We start from the raw sequence: 22,976 nt of genomic DNA on the forward strand, positions 1-22,976 counted from the left end.
AAACACATATGATGATTTGTAAAGTGACTATAACCACGATAGAAATTATCACAGCGATTATTATTATAATCATTGTTTTATCTAAAATGTAGTATATTGAAGATTACTCAGACAGAATCGGGTTACATGCATGTGGAGAATTGGATAACTGCCGCATCAACTTTGCTGCATGAGTTTGCTGGTTTTCTGGTGTGCATATTTGCATTTTATCTTATTTCTATGAATTTGGCGTTTCACACTATTTTTCCTTTAAACAAATTTTTGGTATAATGCTATATTTTAAAAAATCAATCATTTTGAATGTCGCTTTATTTATTTCCGGAGCGTGTGATTGAAAAACAATTTAACGAATAGCGGAAAACGCACAGGTGTTTTGTCCCCCCATTTTCCCGCTTTTTCTTCCACTCATCGAAATAACTCTACGTCCAGCTACAACTTTTCTACCATAAACGATATATCCCAATGGTCACTTTTACTTTACGTTTACCTCTGGTGAGTCTGGCTTCATTAATTGCCTCAATAGGCTCTGTTGGAGACTTATGGGTCTCAACCCGATCAACCTTGCGTTTCGGGGCAATCCGGCCAGATGGTTTATGAGAGCCTATATCAGAATGGCAGAATTTCGGATGTATGGTAAGTTTTTTTCAGCGACAATCGGTGATGGAAAATTATAGCATAGCATTAAGCAATAGGGTAAAGGTAGATTGCGCATAGAATTGGGACCTATAGAATAGTTTCTCAAATCAGCTCCACGATGCACTGCCAATCTTGCTATTGCTAGTAACTAGTCCTCAAGTGCAATTTTTTAAATTTTAATGGTCATATGACTTACAAGTGTTGACGATCGGACCTGTTGAAGAGGTTGTGGTGAACACTGAAAAGAAGCAAGGCAATCCATTTAGAGACGCTAGATTCACTGAAACATGAAATTTGAAAAAACATCGTTTCAAGGCTTGCTGGGTTTTGTAATGGTAGACACAGAAAGGAGTCTCGGTGCTGAAGAAGCGGTGAAAAAGCCTGCAATTTTTTATATACCTATTTTTATCAATATTTGCACATGCACAACGCTCAAAAAGATGGCCGTTATTTCGACGTTAATAATTTCATATCCCAAACTGAGTCACTTACTAGAATAGTGGAAGTTACCTCGAAATTTAAAAAAGGACCTTGATTCATACACAACTAATTTCAGTTCATAATAGCATTTATTAATTATGATAACAGTATACCTGCTTTAGTGTTTCTCCCGATCAGGGGTGGGGATTTGAAATGATCAAAGATCGCTGAAATTTTCAGGGGAAAGATTTAGACATATAAGGATGTGTATGAAATAAGTCAAGTTACTATGAAAATTGGAAAACATATTTACTTGTCTTGGAACTAGGCTTGATTGTGTACTGTGCATTGGCACTGCTTGTCGCTAAAAGTTCAGAGGAGAAATTTACTGAGACGAAAGTCGAGGAAACTAAAAATACCATCTTATAGCGATTATTATAGTGAAATTGTGCTTAGTTAAAATAACTATACTGAGCCTGGGGGCTGACATATATAAAGTATATGTAATAAAGTCCTAGTTTATAAGATGTAAAGTGACTACTAAAGTCTGTTTCTAAAAGAGAAAGTGGATTTTTGTGTGACAATACAGAAGTTACTATCACACGCGAAGTGCTACCAGTTCGACGGATTTTTTTAGGCATATACAATAAGTGACATACGACAGTGACATGCAAATTTTATGCTGCCTGTATTCTAATTTTTAGCAGCTTTCTAGTCTCTAACTTAGGTTGGGCAAAATATTTCACCCAATTTTCTTTTCAACCGCTTTAAGACCGAAGTCAGATTCACTTGACAGATCACAATTGAAAAGAAAATCAATTTCCTCCTAGTGAAAAACCGGTTATAAGTACACCTTCATAATGCATGAAAATTATCCTAAAACAATTCATCTTAATTACCTTTCAGGATGCGCAATATGACAACTGACATAAGCTTGTTATCCATTTGCTGTGTCAATTTTAACGCTACAAAGTGAGTGCCAGCCGTTTCAAATCTCGTTTGGAGGTTTATTATTATTGTCGTAGCGTTTTCCCATTGTGACACTGTGTTATTTCTCTTTTCGCTTGTTTCCAATTTGAAGTTTGGAACGTTTCCTGTAAAATCGATAACCCATTGCAAAAAATGGGCTTGGCCTACTTGACCAAAAATAGTTTTTTTTGGTCGCTTTTTAATCCTCATTGACATCAAAGCTGCAAAGAAAACAAGTATTAGTCGCTTTGCCCGTGTCACGCGAACTGAGTACTAGTGGGCTTTAAAAATCCCCTCAAGCAGGCAAGATAGGTGTGGAAAACAAGGCGCTTATATTACTTCCTTTCCATTACGAGAAAATGTTCACGCAATTTACAGCGGCGGAAGGCGAAAAGTGACGAGGAATTTATGTTACAACAGACACCAAAATGAAGAATCTTACCATTTTCGCCAAGAGGAAAAATGTAGAAGAATACGATTAAGATATAAAATACCATCTAAATAAAAGAAACAATAAGTAATTACTGTAAAGTGGAGCAATTCAGGGCTGTAAATTTTCCTTCAGCTAATGCTTGCGTGATCATTGCCAGTATTATTTTTATATAAAATGATTTTTTTTTAATATATTGTACTTTTACTAGATGTGTATTACTCGGGTATAATAGTGTATACAATTTATGTGTGTACACGTTAAACTCATTCATATTCTCATCATTATCCTGCATGGTCGATTCATGTTACGACAATATTAGCTGGAGCGAGAGTTGCAGGCTGCACTAGAGAGGCTGCACTGAAACCTGGCGAAAAATTCCGCTTGGTATTAGGAATTTGATATGAACTCTTCTTACCTTACTTTTTCAGTCCTGCTTTAAGAGTCTTACCAGTCTCGTAGTCAAAGGTACAAAACGTTCTGGTTAAGTTAGTTTAATTTTCCTGTTTTTGATCTCGAGTGCTCGTGCGCGCATAAGCTTTTTTGACAAGTATATCAATGGCATGCACTCACGTAATGATCTTATCTCTCTTCAGAGCCAAAACAACATGTATATGTGTTGATAAAAAAATTAAAGAACCCAATACACAAGATCAGCTTTTATGTTTCGCTACTGCCTATAGAGTGAAAAAATTTTTGGCCATTACGCTGTATTAAACATTGCTTTTTGGGTCTGTTAACACATAGGTTGTTCTCAGATCAATTTGAGATTGATCTAACGTAAAGCGAGCTAAGAGTCAGTCACCAATCGTAAAAAAATTGAGATCGATTTGAGATTGATCAGCAGCCAACTTGGAAATATGTGAATACAAATTATTGGATATCTATTAAATACAACTTGGCTCCCCTGTTCCTCCTCCCGAACACACACCCCTTGAAGGAATTTTTATCACAACTATGAAAATTGTTTACTGACTTACAAGGGTTTTACTATACTGGAGTAGTAGGTAACTAGGATTAAAAGATTATAATGTGGCAAAAAAGAGCACTAAGCCACCTTCTAGCATGTCAATTATTCGGAACCAGAACGTACTTATTAAAACAGTATTATGATACAGAACTTATATAGTTCTTTTTTTTTTCTACTGATACTATCAAACGATTTGAAATTTCTCAATTAACGCAGGGCGCGTATTGCACTTCATATCGGTAATGACCATATCGTAATAGCTCTATGTAACGATTCCCTGGAGCTAAAGAAGTTCGTATATCAGAGAGCATATATAATGGTTAACTAAGGGCCTGTTTACATGGGCGAGTTATCCCGGCCAGGCGAGGTGAAAACTGCATATATAATCCCATTTCTATTAACTGGGATATAATGAAAGACTAATCAGGTTAAGCCTACGATGTGATGCGCTTTTTACCTCGCCCAGCCGGGATAACTCGCTTCATGTAAACAGGCCTTAAACAATGTCGTTGACCTTGCCCATATCTTAGATCATCCTGTTGGGCTGCATGGGAGATAAAAATCAATGTCAACAATCCGCGATATAAACCATCAGCTTAAATGCCGAGAGTTTAACGGAGATAATCTTAAGAATTCAGATTTACAACTGCCCTTGAGGAAAAATTTGTAATTCAGACAGTATACCAAATAAACATTGTGAATAAATGTCCACGCCTTGAAATTGGTTTGTATCGTTGATAGGGATATCCAAAGTGCGTTTGTTGGCGATTTATGAGCAGATTATAGCTGAGTGCACGATATAAAATAGCTTAGTTATGATAGTTGGTAGCTCAGTAAATTACCATTGGCAATACACCATGCTAAATATGCTCGCTGCGAGTAATTTCGTCTAATCACAACGCTTGACAGTCTATTTAATGATCAGTGGAAGATTTCCTTTATTCTCTACTTTTAGCATGGTCTATATTCAGGTAGACAGATAAACTACATCTAGGGGGGGGGGCATCTACGCAACCAGGCACACACATGAGGGACTACCTCATCTGCAGACCCTTTTTCTGGGCGAATGTGCATAACTCATCGTCTAGTTCACATCTTTCGTAATATATCGTGCTGGTGCAAGAATGCAGGGGTCAGCCTCATAAGCCTCTTTTCTATGCACCAAGCTGCTCAGAACTAACTAAAGAGGAAAATCGCATCTAAAATCACACATCACTCAAATACACGTGTATATATTGGTAAAGGCTAAAAATTGTCTACAGTAGCTATATACAGGGCAAGGGTTTGATAAAAAGTGTTTACAATGCTTTTAATATATAGTCTGCACGTCCTAATTAATCGGCATATCGCTAGGGGAGTGGCAAGAGGACGCATTCATGTATCTTTTATTAGAATCTTACAACTTAGAGCGGCAACGCGATGACAACGGCTAGCAGACAATGCAATCATGTCGCTGCAGCAAATGTTTCTTCATTAAACATAAACTCGCAATACTTAATTGGCTGTACGAATATACGACAAGATATTGCTTTTGAAAGAAGTTGGTTTGGCCATCATCGGCACGTTGTCGTCCACAATCGTAAGGTTTCTTGGAGGATGATGTACACCAGAGCGCTTATAGTATAATTATAATATACTATATATAACTGACCGCCTTGATGTACGCTACAGTCGTTTGCCGCTTAGACTGCAAGTTCCCTGCAACGAGGGCAAACCTATATAAACAGTGTCAATGTAGTTGTTGTCACACCTCACACTATTCCATAACTATATATACCCTGTCAATCATTTGCACCCTATCAATTATTGGTATATGTGCATATATATGTGTGTGACAATCCCTGCGGGATCTAAGGCTTGATCTGTAATGGGGAGGCCATCTCAATCGGATTTAGACGAATGTGACCATTTGAGATCGAGTACTGTTTAACACTGCAGTCGGCTCAGCTTGTCCTCGTAAACCACTCTAAAACACATGAAATACACACTTCAATAATCATAAACATATTCTTCACAGCTGAATCAGGTAATCTAGTAACATGTAATGAGATTCATGGTCTATAAAGGCACATATAGTCTAACGTACATCCTTGAGTAACTATTATAAACGAGATATAATTAGAGGAACTAAAGTAGCAACTGCAAAGCAACCTTTATATAAGAGTTGAATCACTATCACTGAATTCCTAATTTCTCTTCATTGCCGAATTTTATAACAACTGCAACTGCAAATTGAAGACACTATATAGACTAATAAATACTTCAAGATATAATAACTAGTCTGACTGCGTCGTAAATATACTCACTGTAAATTCAGTATATGACGTACAAGATGATAACGATTCTTTATTCGTAGGGTCCCCAGATCGCGCAACAATCATTGTTGAATCTCTTGAAGAGCCCGATGACTTTGTTGTATTGAGAGGTTTGCTTGACACTTTTTTGGCCAGTTTTTTTGAAAGTCGAGATGAACGTCGTCTTTGACTCTATATAAAAGACAGAAAATCGTGAGTATTTAATATATCATGCTTGCAGTGATTGACCTCAAGGTAGAGTAAACTGATATTGATATCCCATAACTGCAACATGCCGAATAAATGTATCATTGTGCTTTTCTGTAAAACGAATAAATACGTACGTTGACGATTACTTATTGAGCTGCATTTTAAGTGCTTGCAGGTATCAAATTATTTATCATGTTATTTTTGCACAAACCTTGATCACTTTGCCTTTGTTAACCTTTGCAGGTTTATTTAAAGTGGACATAAGATTTTTGCGTGGTGTTAGTGGAGATCTGTTGCAGGCCACACTTGATTGGAATAATCTTGATGGAGTTGTAGCAGTTGAACTTGCGGTCGAGTTCATCTATAGTGCACATGAAATTGAAGATCATTATGGATTGCACCTTAAAAATACACGAAATATGTGTGTTTTTGATAAACTTTATTTATATATTACCTTGCTGGCAGAACGTAGCCGTCTGCTGAGCGGAGTTTTTGCAGGCGTAGCTCTAAAAAAAAGTAGTATACCTTAGATTATGGTCATGCAGACGCAAGTATGTACCTAGCTGACTCATGTAACTTATCATACTATAATTAATGAGGATCACGATAGTGATATATTTCCTACTTTTTGCTAGGCGTACAACCGTAAACCATCTCTTTGTTAAGTGTTTCTTTTTTGGCTTTTTGCTACAAACAAAAAAGAACATTCGATGAAGTTAATTTGACGGTACCGTAAATTTGATTTGACGTTCGTAGCTTATGTGCATCCCAAATAATAAATCTCTGAGCAAAACATACCCTGTCGGCAATTGCTCTCTTCTTTTCTTCTTCATGCATTAGCCATTGTCTTTCTATAACCTCAAGATATCTTTCACCATTCACTAAAAACACATTCTCGTTATCATGTTCCCATGCTACTATAGCGCTCTTCAGTTCTTCTTCAACCTAAGAACGAAAAACATATACTGCATGGTAGAATCAAGAAACCGTACTAGATTCAAGGTAGCTAGACTATATTTCACGCATTTCCCGATGGTATTAAAATGACAACGTATATCGAATTAAAAATTCGTGGTAAAAGAATGTGTTTTTTTTCAGTTTTACCTTTGGTAAACCTTTCTGTACAGTGTTTCTTGTTTTCATTTCTTTGAGTAAAGCACCACCGCGATTGAGAAATAATCTGTTTGGATCATTTTCTTTGCTCTTCAAAATCGAATTAGAAAATATTTACCAGAGAAGAGAGCTGCAGACAGACATGGCGTGTTGAAAAACAGTGACAAGTATAACATTATACGACTCATTACAGGGAAAATATAGATATACGCAGGATATAGAGGAAAGGTGGGTATATGATTTTAGGATATCTAAAGAAATGTATACAGGATGAAATCTACCTCAAACTCCAAATATTTCTTCCAAAGGCTTTCTCTCTTTTCGACAAGTTTGAAAATTGCGCTGTTTTCCTCAAAATAATTTCTCATAATTTCGACTTGATGTTCATGAAGAGTAAGTGCATCCTCACTGAAATTTTCTGCACGACAAACAGTATATATTAATAATTCATCAGCTTTTGCTGTCTTGAGTACCGGAACATAGTATTTTATAAATAATTGGAATATTTCAAACATTTCATACCATCGAATGCAGGCGTGAACTCATGTCTTTGCGCCTCTCCAAAGTAGCATTTATCCCAAATCTCCATCAACTCTTTTCTAAAACAGCGAAATGATCGAATAGAGAAGAAGATGCGTTAAGTTAAGTAAGTTTATACAGTTACATAGAAGAGAAGTGACAAAACCCACTTTTACGCATAACGTTTAATGCCCACCTTGAACCCTCGATAAATTTTTTGATGTGCAGAACTTTGAGCGCTTCCAATTTCTCCACTTCAGATTTTAACTGGAAAAAAATATGAAAGAATTAAAGATTTTTCAGATTTCGGGGGAATGCATGTGGCTGAGATCAACGAGTGATTAGATGATTTGTGGACAAGTATTTTGCGAGTTGGGTTATCAATTATTCAGAACAGGATATCAGGTTTTTATATAAAATCTAGCTACTTACTTTAAGTATTACAGATGGTCTAAAACCAGAACAAGCTCCATTGCATCTTTTTTGTTCGCTCTCATCGACATCAAGTTTATCCCAGAGTCTTTTTAATTGTTCACGAAGGCGAGCTGCTTTACCAAAATTTTCCTTTTGCTGTTTCTCAAGCTAATTTTGAAAGAAATATCAATCTTACGTTCGCTAATATTAATCTATTTAGTTACGCTACTTACAGAGTACGCGACTACATGCAAAGGTGCAAGTGATCATGATAATATTTAGTTAGAAAAAAATTCAAATAAATCGAAGCTGGGCATTCATTAACTGAGATAATAATATAAATACATTTCAACAGATCAACTATATATGTACTATACCTTTGTTTTAAGCTCTTCCATTGCATTCAGATTGTTCTTGGACAATACAAATGATGCCTCAGAATCATCACGTGCCAAATCCTTCTCGAATTCCGTCTCAGGGACTTTTTCCAGCTCCTCCCAAAGATTGAAAATTGAAAGACGTAAAGTCTTGAACTGCTCAATTCCCTGTGTCTGTTTGATAAAAAACAACGAAATATTACCCTCTAAATTTTCCATTCATAAATAGATTTTAACCATGCACTCATGCATTCACATACAATATAGTCATACATTAATACATATACTCACCATCTGATTTTCCATATACTTAATATTTTCTTCTATTTCATTAAGTTGTTGTTTTGTTGGTACTTCTTTGATCCCAGCATCATGTGGTGGTAATGCCAATCTCTTACAAAGCATTTCTTCAGTCTCTAAAAGTCTTTTGTGTGCTTTTAGTCTTTGATATTTTTCCTACAATGTCAATGTAGATGCTAATAATTACACATAATGCAGTCATGCAGTGTTAATGGCAGATTTAGATCAACTGGGCAGTGACAATCATAAGATCACTGATGTATTTTCCCAGCTATTTATTTAATTGAAGAAAATGTGCAACTTTTACACCATGCATGCTTGATCGAAATCTGCCTATTATACGTAAATAGTAATTTAGAGATAACCTGTTGTCAGTCATATATAATCATAAATAAAGAGAATCCCAAATAGAGAGGTGTTAAAAGCTGTTTCCAATCATACCGTGTTCCAATCATTCAATTTTGTTCGCAATGTTTTCTCAAGTTCAACAAGTTTTATATCTCCTTCAGGCTAAAAAATAAAGAGCTTGGCTTGAAGGTCACTGTAATGCTAATAACGTTATTATATATATAAATACAAAATATTAAAGTGACTTTACTATACCTGGTAAGGGACTTCACCAAGTTCCTTTGCTAGATCAAGCAATTCTCTTTCATAGGTTTCAATACTTGATTTTAATTCCAACATAAACTCTTTTTCATCATTTATCATATCCACAAACAAACTTCGGACATATTGTAAAATAACATCCAGTCTGTTTTTATGAACTGACGCACTGATTCCCATTTCCCCCCACATTGTTTCGAAAGTCTGCATGAACTCTGCAACCATAACCACCAAACCATCTTGAACAATTTTTGTTCCATTAAGATCCTGTATATCCATGTCCATTACCCTATGTAAGAATATATATGAAAAACTTTAATTTAAACTTAACAGCATTAGAAAGAAAGACAGATGTGCATCTAGTGTGAAAGATAGATGTGCATCCTATTTATCAGACCTATCTATCAAACCTATCTATCAGATCACATAGGTTGTTATCACCTAGCTGTTATATTGAGACCAAAGGAAAGAAATATTATAAGCAGATACGATTAAAAATCTTTTTAACATCCCCTTTAAACATATTTATTACTATGATATTGCCTTATTGAATGCGCTGTAAACAGTAAACTATGTACCAAATACACAAATTTACTAAATATTTTTATTGTTTTTTAAATTCCATAATGACGACTAGCTTTGGTGAGAAAATGTTCTGATTAGTTCTCCCTGGAAATATATATATTTTTAAAACAATTACTTAATTATTACAAGTAAACCTGCTCTTCTGCTTTAGTGCATAGGAAATTGGCTACAAGGATGGCTATTTAGGTTATGCCCACAACTATTTACAGTGTTCATAGACGGATAGAACAGTTTATAGACTATGGCCCAATCGCCCCAATGGCCAAACAATACGCCCAATGTTTTCAAATACCGAAAGTACGCTGTACAGAATAGTTAGACACACTTACTCTTCAACATCCATTTAACGTTTGAATCTTCAAACAGTGATGATTGGTAAAAACGTTGAGAACGTATTTGAAAATTTATACATCAAGCCTAGCTGCAAAATAAAAACTATTTGAAATCACCAGACAACGACTTTAACAGTCACATGATCAAATTACTGTTTTCTATTGGTGTTTATTTCCACTGTTTGTGTTTCGGTCAAACAAATCAGCGGAGGAATGATGTTATGTTCGGTACGTGATGTACGCCCTAGTTTACTGAGAATAAGATTTCATTTGACTTGCAATGGTGTTCTTAAATTTTCGTTGTATTTTATACGGTAAAGTTATTCCTCCCCGAGCTCATAAAGGTATTTACAATGGAAAAGGTCTAATGTTTGGAAATAAACCAACATTTTCAGAGAAGAAGACGAAGAAAGTATGGAAACCAAATGTTCAACGCAAGACATATTACAGTGAAATACTGGAAGAAAAAGTAAAATATGAGATGACAACTTCAGCCATGAGAGCAATAGATAGAGCTGGAGGATTTGATAACTATATCTTAAAAACTTCAAATAGGAGCTTGGTTTCTAAAGCTGCTATTGATTTGAAGAAGCAAATGTTAACAGTTCTCGAAATGAAAGAACGAGGGGAGAACATTGAAGATATTAGAAAGAAATTGGTGCCACCACCTAAAATATCAAAACATCAGCATGTGCCCAAGAAATATACTAACAGATTCTATTTTGAATGGAAAGGCAGAAAACATGTTATTTATTGTTAACTTTCTCAATGTTAAGAACTTTACTGTTATTTTAAACTCATAATCTATCAATAAAATTTATAATCTTGAAGATGCAAATTCAAATCCTGCTCAAGACAACAAAAATTTTTCCTTGTTGTCTCTGCAGTGCCAGATTCTGAATTTAATACTTCATATCTCTGAGGTTAGTTTTGATATAGTATTGTTGCTTATTATTCTTGGCTATTATGCTTAGTATTCTTGATTTAGGAGAATTAGTACAAATTGTCCATCTTTTAATCTATCACCCCACTGTTTGATATCCCCAAAATGGAAAAATGTGTATATATGCACAAATGATGAGCCACCATGTATGGCCCTCCCAAATGTGTGATTACAATGATTTGCCTTCCCTCTTTTGGAAAATTTCATTTTTCCCCTTATTTACTCGTATTAATAGCCTTTCGTCTCCCAATAAAGTCATTCAAATGTTTGAAAATGACAAAAGTGAAATGAGACATGACCAACATGACTTGGTTCCCAGTCCTCTTATTTTTTCCCCGCAATATAATTCGCACATTGCAACTGTGTGATTGGTGACATATTTGTCATATCCTGTTGTTGATATAAAATCCTTCATACCGTTCGAGTGACTGTGGTAGCCGCCTAAAATGTCTGTTATTTACAATTTGTGGTTTCTCAAAACTCTGAAAGTTTAAACTTAGAAGATAATAGCTAAATTGTAAGACATCAACATTTAAAATGGAAGATATTTATTCGGCCTGCCGTGAAGGAAACCTACGTTTTGTAAAGCAATGGCTCGAAGAAACCACGAATGATCTCAACCAAGGGTCTGTATTCTTTGGATTGTATGTACAACCGTCTGTTAGTCATAGCATTCTGTTGTGTATTTTACATACATATTTATATGTCATAGAAAAACTAAGTTCACAGATATATTCGAACAATATGAATATGCGACCGTCTAAAATGTTCTATTTTGGTTTGACATTTCTAGTGATGATCACGGTTTTACACCACTCCACTGGGCGTCAAGAGAAGGATGGGTAGCAATATTTGACATTCTCGTCGCTCGAGGAGCGAGGATCAATAATCTAAACAACGGAGGAGACACCCCATTACACTGCGCGGTGAAAAAAGGACAGAAGGCAGTTATTACAAAGGTTCGTTCTAAATGAACAGTACGAGTTCTCATTTCCCAATTACCTGTTTTTAATATTCATAATCATCACGATTCGTGTAAATAGCCGTATCTTAATCTGTAGTATATACCTTATTGTTTAAGAATCACAGTAAACTTGCTTCTTTACATTTATATCTTTAGATAAGTTACAACATTTGGACTTGGCAGTCTTTTCAACTATGTAGCAATTAGGAAAATAACATTTTGAGCCGAATGTTCTAGCGTAGCTTTGATTCACTGTTTAGCTTTGATACACTGTTTGAGTAATGAGTATCTCTTCCTAAAACTCTTATCTGTATTGTCGTTAACACCAATTAATTGCACATCACTTATCCTTTTGAGTTTTGACTACCCCTGTAGTAGTATACTGTACCAGCCTTGTAAACCTGTATACCTTTATTCTGTACCAGCCTTGTAAACCTGTATACCTTTATTCTATCCCTCTATTATTATGACCTTTATACTCCACAAACTATCAATGCTTAGAATTTATTGTGGTAAAAATATTATTTGCTTGCCATCTGTTATGTTATTCATATGAAATCAGATGTATATTCTATTCTTTGTAAATTATTGTTCGCAAAATTAGCTTTCCTTCACTAATACAAATTATTGTAACACTCACTACCTGTCATAATTATAACATTTATTATTTTAGTTGTTAAACCTAAATGCATTTGTGAATATTGCAAATGAACATGGTAATACACCTCTTCATTATGCCTGCTTTTGGAGTTACGAGGAGATTTGCCGGGTAAGTATTTTTGGCAAATTATTAATTTCACACAAATAACACCTATATAAACTTGTATTTTTTTGGTGGGGGTTCTTGGGACATGTTTTACAAAAGGCTGGACCTGTTGGCTAGAGTGATTTGGAGTGATTTTCGCAACTTGTAGATTGTGTGTCTGTAGATTGTGAACTGTTTGACAGGCAGTTATTTAGGGTGCACATGGGTTTTTTTCTTGTTGAATATTGCCTATTGGGCTCAAGAAAACATCCATTATTGTACTATAGATTATATAGTTACATGATTTCAAAGAGTTGGGATTTGTGAGGGTTGGGGAGTTTGAAAAAAGGCACGCCTATTTTCTCAAATGGCACACACAATTTGTTGAAGTTATATTTGCTGTGACTTTTTCTCTTCAATATAATAAAGATGTTGTTGGAGAAATACAAATATAACCGCAATGCAACGCGCTACGAGTATTTTTCAAATGTTCAAATCCCAAAAATTCGTGCGAAGATGTTGAACTTCCATGCTTTAATAAACTCTAGTAACAGGTTACCCGGCCTTAGAAAACACTTTGCCTTTGGGCGGAATTAAATCGTCCTTCGTTACGATTTTAACGAGTTTTGAAACATAAATAGTCAACACATTGTTTTCCAATAGTAGTTTTTACTAAAACAATCCCAGGTGATATGATGATAAATTCCCATCTCGACTAGAGCTCGTGATCTAGCGAATTTTTAAATAATTTTGATTTTTTTTCCTCAACAAGCTGGATAACTAAATCTTGTGATGCGAAATGAGCCCTTTATTGCATAGCTCTTTACCTAAAATTGGCCACCATACCGAATGCAATTTGGCGACGCGGCGCGTTTAGTTTTTTCAAATCTTCAAGGCTTTGATCTGAAAGGAATTTTTAGAACTTGTGCAGACGAGTAAAAAATATGCTAATAAAAATTTTCGATTCATTCTTGCCGCGGAAATAAATGCAACTATTTAAAACTGTAATAAGGTCGGGACTTGTTGACTGTTGTGCTATTTTCTGATTCCCTCATCGTCCCAATCGTTTTTTTCAGGAACTCATTAAGAAAGGAGCTAATGTTTCACAATGTAACAAACTGGAAGAAACTCCAATAGACCGAACAAAAGTTAAATACCAAAATATCTTTAAAGGTACATTTTCGGCATAGTATTTAATTCATTTTTCAATATTGTTGGTGAAAAGTACGCGTGGTTATTTTATATCATAACATTCCGTTATTATTTAAAAACTGTGATATACTGTACATCACCTATATCTTCAGTTTATTTTTAATTGTAGCATTGGCGAAAGAATGTGGACAGGATCTAAAAAAAATCCCTTACAAACGTAAGCTTTTAGTTATAAATCAAATATACACCAACATCGCGAAATTTGATTACACCATTATTGGCATTAACTACTTACTAAACTTCATTTGCCATAAACGTAGTTACACTAGTTTTATTTCGTTTCTGTTCTTTTTTCCTCATATATTTCTCATTTTATTTAGCGAACAAACATTTCCACAGAAGTAAGTACGTCATTGATAGTGCATGTGTGGTAATAGATATGATCCTATACTTTTATATTATACTTATACTTATTTATGGAAATCATTAATGTGCAGTTTCCATTTTGTATAAGCCCATTATTCAAGTTATTTATATTATGAGCTGACTTTTAACGCCGGGCACTTTTGCGATAAGAAATTACTAAAGTTTTTCATTCCGCGAAACAATTTCAGGTCGTGATTTGCGTGATATCCAGTCAAGAAATTCTTGGATTGAAGCGGATGAAGTGACCTTTAAGGATAAACTAGAAACAAAAGGAGATTCAGATGTAAGCGGCGCGTAAAAACCGAAATCGGCTACACGGCTAATAAAACTTCATTTATTAGGGAAGGGTGGCGTTTCTATATATATAACGTCAATTTTTTACTCCCCTAAAGAAAAAAGGTCTCATTTTTGTGTCTCCATCACCTGTCTTAACTCTTGAGAACACGTGATCAAGCGTACCAAGAACTTCATAAATGCATATATCATTTGGATTGGTATTCATAACCTCGGATATATAGCCGTGAATTCATTAAATATATTGTTATATGTTTAGCTCTGGAAAGGTATTTGGAGTAACATTCCAGTGGTTTGCAAGAAAATACAAGTATCGAAATATAACAAAAGAAAATCGAGAGATTTTGCTGAGGAATATCCGAAGTTAAGGTTTGTATTCATAATGTTCTTCTGACATGATAAATTTCAAATTGGGTAGCTAAGATGACACCCCAGAGGCAAAACTAAAAGGTCCCAATAGAAAGTCTACAGCAAAGGTACATAGAAACATATCTTCTTCGAGAAGATGCATGTTATTCCCGTCCTAAATTATAGTCTACTATTTTTACCCATGATTTGACAATACACAATATAATTGAGGTCTATGTATTTTGCGAAGTATGATGTAATTTAAATTGCAATTGTTGCTTGGACATATAAAATTATTAATCTGTGTTCTTTTGCTATAGAATATTTTCACATCCGAATGTTCTGCCCGTGTTGGGAGCTGTGAACGAATCAGGATCCTTAGTTATTTTGAGTCAGTACATGCCTTATGGGTCACTTTACAATGTTTTACATGAAGGATCTGGTAAGCTGAAACATCATTACTGTGCACGACTAAAAACGCTCACGAGTCACGTTGTTGCCGAACAACGTAGCCACCATGCAAGCTTTGACAATCTTGTTTTATGTGAAACCCTTAACAAGTTGATGATATTTTTCCAGGAATTATGGTGGATGCAGCACAAGCTTTGAAATTTGCCATGGACATTGCCAGAGGAATGCAATATTTGCATTCTCTCGATCCTTTTGTACCTCGATTGTACATCAAGAGTTCGCATATTATGGTGAGGACATTCAACATTGTATAGATTTCTCCCTAAGAAAGCCACGTGACGTACTGTCAATTTCGCTGAATACCAGTCTTCCACAGCAATTTTGAAATGGATATATGTTCACATACATTTGTCCCTTAACAGTAGGACTATTCTTTTTGTGCCATATTGTTCTGAAAGAAAGTTCTTGAGACTCACTTTGTAGATTTTTATTCCCATTAGATTGACGATGATTTAACGGCACGCATTTCAATGGCGGACTATAGATACTCTTTTCAAGATGTTAAACGTGTCTTTCAACCTCAGTGGATGGCCCCAGAAGGTAATTCCAACATATCTATAACAAGACGGACAATTTTGCAAAATATATAGTACCACTCAAAGTCTGGTTACACGTTCCGGTTTAGGTGCATGTGTCGATTTCAATTAATGTTTTAGAACACGACCACATGCATGCAGTATAAAGATAATACCAATTGACCCACTCATGTCGTAACCTTTTAAGCTTATATTTCCACTCAACATGCTGAACTGGCGCGTCCGCCATAAGTGCATAGGTCCGGCCAGTCAGTAGCGTAAAAATCAGGGACACGTTGTGGGGTTAAATGACTCTATACAGTATACTGTATATTTTATTGTATATGTTCCTTGGCACGACTTCCAACATTTTCATTCAACAACCCAAAAAACTGCACGAAAACGTCTCATGGCATCCGGAATTTAAGTGATGCAGCGAATTTACTTGCATGGATACGAATTAAAATTTCTTATTCATGTAAGTCTTTTAAATGAATATTGTTTCATTTATTCTTAGTTTTGAATAAAAATCCAGAAGAAGTTGACCAGCGTTCGGCAGATATGTGGAGCTTCGCAATTCTATTATGGGAAATGTCAACAAGGGAAGTTCCATTCGTTGACATGCCACCAATGGAGGTTGGAATGAAGGTTAGATATCTCACTCTGATATAGTGAGATAATATGAGATATAAGATATTGATAGTTACATATACGTCACGTTCTTGCATCACTTGAAGCCGCGCTGTGAATATATATAGTCAAACAGTTGGACGAGAATCTATGCATCTTTATATATTTATATGACTGAATTTAGTGAATTAAGTGCACGTTTTTGGGTTTTGAGAACTTAGCATAGGCATGAAGTTTATTCTTATGTGTATCATGTTGTTTTATTTAGATCGCTCTCGAAGGACTGCGTCCCAGTATGCCTCCTGGATTTGCTCCTCACATGGCAAAAATGATCAATATTTGCTGGAATACAGATCCGACAAAACGTCCGCGTTTTGATCAAGTTATACCAATCATGAGCAAGATGGTTGTCTGAAAATGGAATAAACATCTCTGCGCTCTCAGAAATTTATCAAATAAATAGGAAATAGAAAGGTTTTTATAAATTGAGTGGAAAAGGAATTTGTGTTCAGGTTATTATATAGCTTACCGGCAGGGAGCGATAATCTAGGATCATACTTCATTACATTTTTTATAGTTTATATTTGCTATGTGGTATATGTATTTACATCATTCTACAAAATTAATAAGATGTTAATTTTAGTTTTCGAACTCGAATTTCATGCCAAACTGCATGCAATTTATGTGAAGTTGATGTTTCGATTTTCTATTGTTAGGAACTGATAAGAAAATTGCGCATACCAGCAAAAATACAAAATATACCTTTGCCGTGTGCATTTTGTTATCTTTGAGAGTGATTATCGCCAATAGGCATAGGCCATACGCTCTTTTCAGCGTGGCGCGTGGGTTTTATCTCTCCCTGTATGTTGTAGCGAGAGCGTTTAACTGCATGGATCGACTCGAATATCATTAAATATAGTGTATAGTGTTCCATATTTTGTAGCAATAAAAATTGAATTGCATCTAAGCTTTCTATTTTGTAACTTCTCTGTATGTTGATCATGTTAAAACCATGCAGACCCCTCCGCAAAATCTTGAAGCTAGAATCAACGACGGAATAAACAACCATTGCAAGCATTCATGACCAGCTCGAGTCAAGTCGTCAAATCATTTCCTGCATGCATTTTTGGAGTATTTTACATTTTTTTCGAAAAGCAGTTACATAACAAAGTGAAGAGGTGTAGGTATCGCTTGTGTTTGGTACATGTTGATATGCAACCTCGTACCCAGGGTCTTTTATACCAACGCTTGGTTGATATGGCGGTGCCTTGGGTTGACATCTTGGGTTTTAGTTTGACGTTTTTTCTTCAACCGCCAACCGCGGCTTGATGTTGAAATTTTGCCGTTTTGACATTTGCCGTTTGCTGAAGGTGTATTTTCTCGTAGCTCATTTACCTCAGTGTTTTGTCATTGCAACAGTGTCTCGTTTCACGTATGACCACTCCTGGTGGATATATTATATGGAATATCTAAATTCAAATGGTCTATGTCTATGAGATCACCATATTTCAGTATATTCAAATGAGTTAATGCGATGTTCAGACTATCACTATTACCTTTGAGAGACGTTAAAACGATGAGCCTATCAGATTAACCAATTACGAGCTCAATCAGCTCATGCAATAGGTCGGCGAAGGTAGAAATAGACTATGAGAACTATGTCTATGAGCGTAAGTTAAAATAGTCATTTAACTACGGCAGGGTCAGTCTGATCAATTAAAAAAAAGAGACGAGACCGTGGTAGACGTGTATAGCACACAATTATATTATTGTAAGTAAAATATAATTATTGTAAATAATATTCTATTTCACATGTTCTATAATATATAGTATAATTATATATTTATTAATAACTATATATGTATATATAAAAGAAGTTGCAGTAATACTATACAGGCCTATTGTTGCCACCACCTAAGTTTTCATAATGCAAAATGTAAGCGTCGTTTAAAAATACTAAAATCCACACAGAATATACACGTAATGTAGAATAGTCATAGAAGCTAAACACTCCTCGGTCTCCTCCAGAGAACTGATTTTTTTACAAGGGTTGCAAGTGGTAGTTGGTAGTATATAGTCTGATTTGCCACAAGTTCATCGCCATCAGTGGTACGTCACCGACGATGTGAAGCATTTATTAGCACCCACTAAAGCAAAGCCTCTTTTAAACATCGTGCTTTTCATTAACATTGTAAGTTTAGTGATTGTTTAGCACAACGTTTAAAACAAGTCAGATATCATTATGAACCTCTTCTATCGCCAAAAAGCTTACCGAGTACTTTCTTTGGAAGCATGCCAATACAAAATTAAATTTCAGTAAAAATTAGACTAAACATTTACGTATAAAAAGAATTTCTCTATCGCGTCTTGAACACACATACGTCTAGTCATTATAAAATGCAATTTCAAACCGTTGTTCTTCGTCATTTTTTACGGGTGCAAACTGCAAAAGCAGTTATATATGTACCAAAAAAATACCGGGTACTTAGTTTAAATTGTCAGTCATAATTTTATCTAGTCATGTAACTGCACAAATAGGCAGTTTAGTTCAAGGTTCTCTACATCTGGCACCAAGTATTCCCAGATTTTGAATTTGAAGAATATCTATCTTCAATAGATATTCAAATTTCATTATTACATTTCGCATCAGAATATATTCATCCACCTATTTCTAATTATAGCTTACCTCGATTGATATAGGGGATGTTACTAATTTGTTAAAATATTTCCACCTTACTCCTTAGCCTCTCAATAATTATATAATTGAATCTATAGGTAATAAATATTACTATATATAATTAATAATAATCCCAGGATGATATATAGTATATACACACCCTGTAGTTGGGATATAACCTATCTTATTCACTACGAAATTGTGGCATTAATATTTCCCACAGCTGAAATTAATCTTTTGATTGCAACCATCCATTGTTTAACCTAAACAAAGATATAATTTTATTAATTCATGGCAACTTAGTTGAGATATTAACTCCTGTGATAACCTTCATAAAGCATTTAGACAAACATGCATGCCAAAAATAAAGACTCCAATGAACAACAATTAACTCTTTGATGCATGCAATATGCTTACCTCGCCAACATAATCTACCATAAGTTTGACATGAAGCTTATGTGAAGTATCAGTATCACCACACAACAGTGCTAGAATGGAAATGAAAAAGGAAATGCTCATCAGTAATTAAAAGCTTGACAAACAACAAAAAAGTGTAATTAACTGTGTACATAGGTCATTCTAATTTTGATATCCACTATCCAGTTGTTCTGCAATCATTCTATGATCTTCCCCTTTTCTCCTAATTGTTATCAAAGTATTCACCTTAACACATTTACCTCCCTAACACCTTACCTTCAGTCAACATTTTCATAGTTATTTGAACAGGCACTGACAACTTTTCTTCACTCCATTGTTGTTTCATTATCTCCACCTTTCTTTTCACATCTTCTACTTCTCGAGCCTGAAAAGATAATAATCACTTTAGCCATTTCTATTCCTTAGTGATCACAAACAAGTGCATTAAATTAATTAGGTCAACAAACATGTTCTGTAAAGTTTACAATGTACCCTCACGCTGGTATAGTGAGTTTAACAGTATCAAATCATTTGTTTGTTACTTTGAGAAAACAGATGAAAAATTGTTCAAACCAAGCAATCATAAGTACCACACGTATACCTTTAAAATATTACTACATTTGATGATGATTTCTTCAATAGCTTCAACTGTTGCTTTCATTCCTGCCTGACTATCAAAATCTTCACTGTTATGTCGACTGATACTTTCAGAACGATATCCATCATCAGGGGTTAAACTTCTTGGTGTATTGGGTGCACTACTGGGTGCACTACGACTACAAATTGGTGTTGATACTGGTGATATATTCTTTATTGGGCCCAAAGCTGGAGACACCACTGGAGAATTTCTACCACTTCCAGTCATTGGTGGTGGTGTGTAAATCTTTGTCCCATTGCTATTTGGATATGCCCGATTAAGTACAGGACTTCTTTTTACTACAGTACCTGTGAGTGGTGGTACTGCAGTGTCTGCACTAGTCAGAGATGGTGTGAATATCAATGGTTGTTGCAAAACTATTGCATCATTTGAAGCAACTGGTGAAGTTTCTGGTGAAATGTCAGGGTTTGCACGTACATGAGTTGTATCTAAGGCACTAGAAATTGGTACCATATTAAAGCTACTGGGAGAGAATAGTGGTTTACCAAGATTTGATGCTGGTAACATTGTTGTTACTGGTGGTATTGCTGACATTGGTGTGGGTTGTATGGGTGGGGTGGTGCTAGACTTTTGTGCCAGTGGGTGGATGATACCAGAATTTGATTCCAACTTAGATTCCACTGGTGAAAAAATCTGGGGTGGAGCTATAGTTGTTGGTGGGGTTGTGGGAAGACCTGGAACCACATTGTAGCCTTGAATGGGATATTGACTTTGAATCATACCATAACTTTTAGCATCAGGTAATAATGGTGGGGTATATGTACCACTAGAATGTCTACTATGACATGGTGATATTGATGGTGGTGCAGTTGGCTGTTGGGATGATAATTGTTGGTTGAGGGTAAGATTTGATAAACCTGTTTATTCAAGAGAGGAAAATGAATAATTTACTAAGTGAATTTTTTATTTATAGAAAAAAAACAGTATATAACTGCTAATTTAATTTCTAATAAAGATTGCCTTGGAAAAGTGTTTCTCTTTTATCAGCTTGATTGACAAATCATCTATTTGATAGATCTTAAACAGACACAATTATCCAGGTAAACATTTAGTTTTTACAATTTGCCAAAATGTCTGTTTTTCATCTATGATAAGGGAATGTAAGGATTATTTAGTGCTGATGTTACTTAATCTTCTAAATGTTTATGCACAAAAATGACAAATATGAATAATTGTTGACGAACTCCTACAAAACTAGTGCAGATTTTTCCCAGGAGATGGCCATTTTTCAAATCTCATTACCCGTTTGCACTCTCTTAGTACAAATACCAGAGTTGATGTTGCAATAACTGACATGCATTCTATGGTGCATATGATGAAAATAGTTTATTCCACTGACGAATTATTATCAACTTAGTAGCATCATGTGGGCGTCCATTGAAAGTATTGAGTAAACGGTAACTATGAAACATATAAACATGGCATAATACAGTCATCTGCGACATATTTTTTGAAGGCATACTGGATATATCGCTTACGTACCGTTAGCCACATTATTTCCTTGATTATACATTATATTTTGTGGGTTTTGACTTAGTGGAGATGTTATTTTACGGCCTGTTAATGCTTCTTGGTGTGACACCCGTTTTCTTAGGTCTATTTTTGGTCCTTTCTTTGAGCCAGTAACGGTATTGAAAGATAGAGTTGGAGGGTCATTCCATCCACGTTCTGAGTCGCCATTGTAAGCAATAACGCCAGATGCTAAGAGTAAAAACAAATTTAAATTTCAGTCGGTGAAACGTACACGTCTTCGATCATACACATTAATTATTTACCAAACGAAACGCAGTATTCTCATGTTTCGATTAATGCATAAAACACATAAATTTTTACAAAACTAAGTCTCACTATCGAAGTGTACTGAAATACATCTTTACCCCTATTTCTCGCCTTCAACTTTGCTCTACATATAGAGAGAAAATTACAAGAAAACATCTCCTTTGTAAACAAGGATATTGACTGATCTACTCGTCAACTTTGAAATCTTTATGAGAAAAGATCGTTAATATCCTTGTTAAACCCGGGCGACCGGTGAATAATCTGTTTTTAAAACATTTTTTCTCATTCCATGGAACATTTGTGGCAAATTAGCCTTTATGTAAGAAATTAGAATTTTAGTATCGACGACGAATAGCGAATGAAGAATTAGATAGTATAGAATAGTAAAAATAATAGAACATACACTGTATATAAACACATATACGTATATACGGAACATTTATTCTTAAAATATTATTTAATTTACTATTTACTAAAGTATAAGAAGTTGAAGTATACAAACCTAAAGGCTCGGTAGGTCCCATCATAATCCGATCTTTACAAAATAAAAATATCTCAAACAATATGGCTTGCTTCCCTTCCTAGTTACGTGTCACATAGACTCTGGCCACAGGAAGTGTGACGTCATATGGATAGAAAGATCACGAAGGGTGTCGACCATTGTGAAATTTCAATTTTATAAAGAGTTCAATAAACGATAAAATTGACTGATAGTAATATTAGATTTTCTTTCTAAGCGATTATTATCCTTGTTTTTATTTGTTACAGATTTGCAAGAACTA

General features: G+C 35.1%; 4 protein-coding genes across 5 annotated transcripts; 2 read left to right on the top strand and 2 right to left on the bottom strand.

Annotated features, from left to right (window-relative positions):
• Window positions 1–5,025: 5,025 nt before the first annotated feature.
• LOC114540618 (protein regulator of cytokinesis 1-like) lies at window positions 5,026–10,258 on the bottom strand. 2 transcript variants are annotated; one of them, XM_028560740.1, is made up of 16 exons: window positions 10,173–10,258; window positions 9,256–9,547; window positions 9,094–9,162; window positions 8,644–8,808; window positions 8,353–8,526; window positions 7,994–8,143; window positions 7,758–7,828; window positions 7,565–7,641; window positions 7,324–7,460; window positions 7,034–7,132; window positions 6,728–6,874; window positions 6,555–6,616; window positions 6,384–6,435; window positions 6,141–6,290; window positions 5,732–5,911; window positions 5,026–5,391 (listed from the first exon to the last, which is right to left on the bottom strand). In XM_028560740.1, the coding sequence occupies exons 1-16, from the start codon at window positions 10,184–10,186 to the stop codon at window positions 5,317–5,319; spliced, it is 1,914 nt and encodes a 637-aa protein (XP_028416541.1). In that variant the 5' UTR covers window positions 10,187–10,258; the 3' UTR covers window positions 5,026–5,316. The 2 variants fall into 2 exon arrangements, with proteins under 2 accessions (XP_028416541.1, XP_028416542.1); XM_028560741.1 differs by having other exon boundaries at window positions 5,303–5,391; window positions 5,755–5,911.
• Window positions 10,259–10,442: 184 nt separating this feature from the next.
• On the top strand, window positions 10,443–10,954 carry LOC114540640 (50S ribosomal protein L28-like). The gene has a single exon (XM_028560761.1). It carries the CDS (start codon window positions 10,456–10,458, stop codon window positions 10,933–10,935), a length of 480 nt encoding a protein of 159 aa, XP_028416562.1. The 5' UTR covers window positions 10,443–10,455; the 3' UTR covers window positions 10,936–10,954.
• A 544-nt stretch (window positions 10,955–11,498) lies between these two features.
• On the top strand, window positions 11,499–17,630 carry LOC114540628 (integrin-linked protein kinase-like). Its single transcript, XM_028560750.1, has 13 exons — window positions 11,499–11,744; window positions 11,912–12,077; window positions 12,756–12,851; window positions 13,904–14,000; window positions 14,149–14,196; window positions 14,360–14,380; window positions 14,594–14,688; window positions 14,959–15,068; window positions 15,368–15,489; window positions 15,627–15,748; window positions 15,959–16,058; window positions 16,551–16,681; window positions 16,932–17,630. The coding sequence occupies exons 1-13, from the start codon at window positions 11,656–11,658 to the stop codon at window positions 17,076–17,078; spliced, it is 1,344 nt and encodes a 447-aa protein (XP_028416551.1). The 5' UTR covers window positions 11,499–11,655; the 3' UTR covers window positions 17,079–17,630.
• Window positions 17,631–18,914: 1,284 nt separating this feature from the next.
• Window positions 18,915–22,790, bottom strand: LOC114540645 (proline-rich receptor-like protein kinase PERK14). Its single transcript, XM_028560767.1, has 6 exons — window positions 22,697–22,790; window positions 21,898–22,116; window positions 20,359–21,272; window positions 20,034–20,142; window positions 19,758–19,828; window positions 18,915–19,603 (listed from the first exon to the last, which is right to left on the bottom strand). The coding sequence occupies exons 1-6, from the start codon at window positions 22,719–22,721 to the stop codon at window positions 19,532–19,534; spliced, it is 1,410 nt and encodes a 469-aa protein (XP_028416568.1). The 5' UTR covers window positions 22,722–22,790; the 3' UTR covers window positions 18,915–19,531.
• Window positions 22,791–22,976: the final 186 nt, after the last annotated feature.

Source organism: Dendronephthya gigantea, unplaced genomic scaffold (assembly GCF_004324835.1).
Source record: "Dendronephthya gigantea isolate DGI-Jeju-01 unplaced genomic scaffold, DenGig_1.0 000243F, whole genome shotgun sequence".
Classification (NCBI taxonomy): Eukaryota; Metazoa; Cnidaria; class Anthozoa; order Malacalcyonacea; family Nephtheidae; genus Dendronephthya; species Dendronephthya gigantea.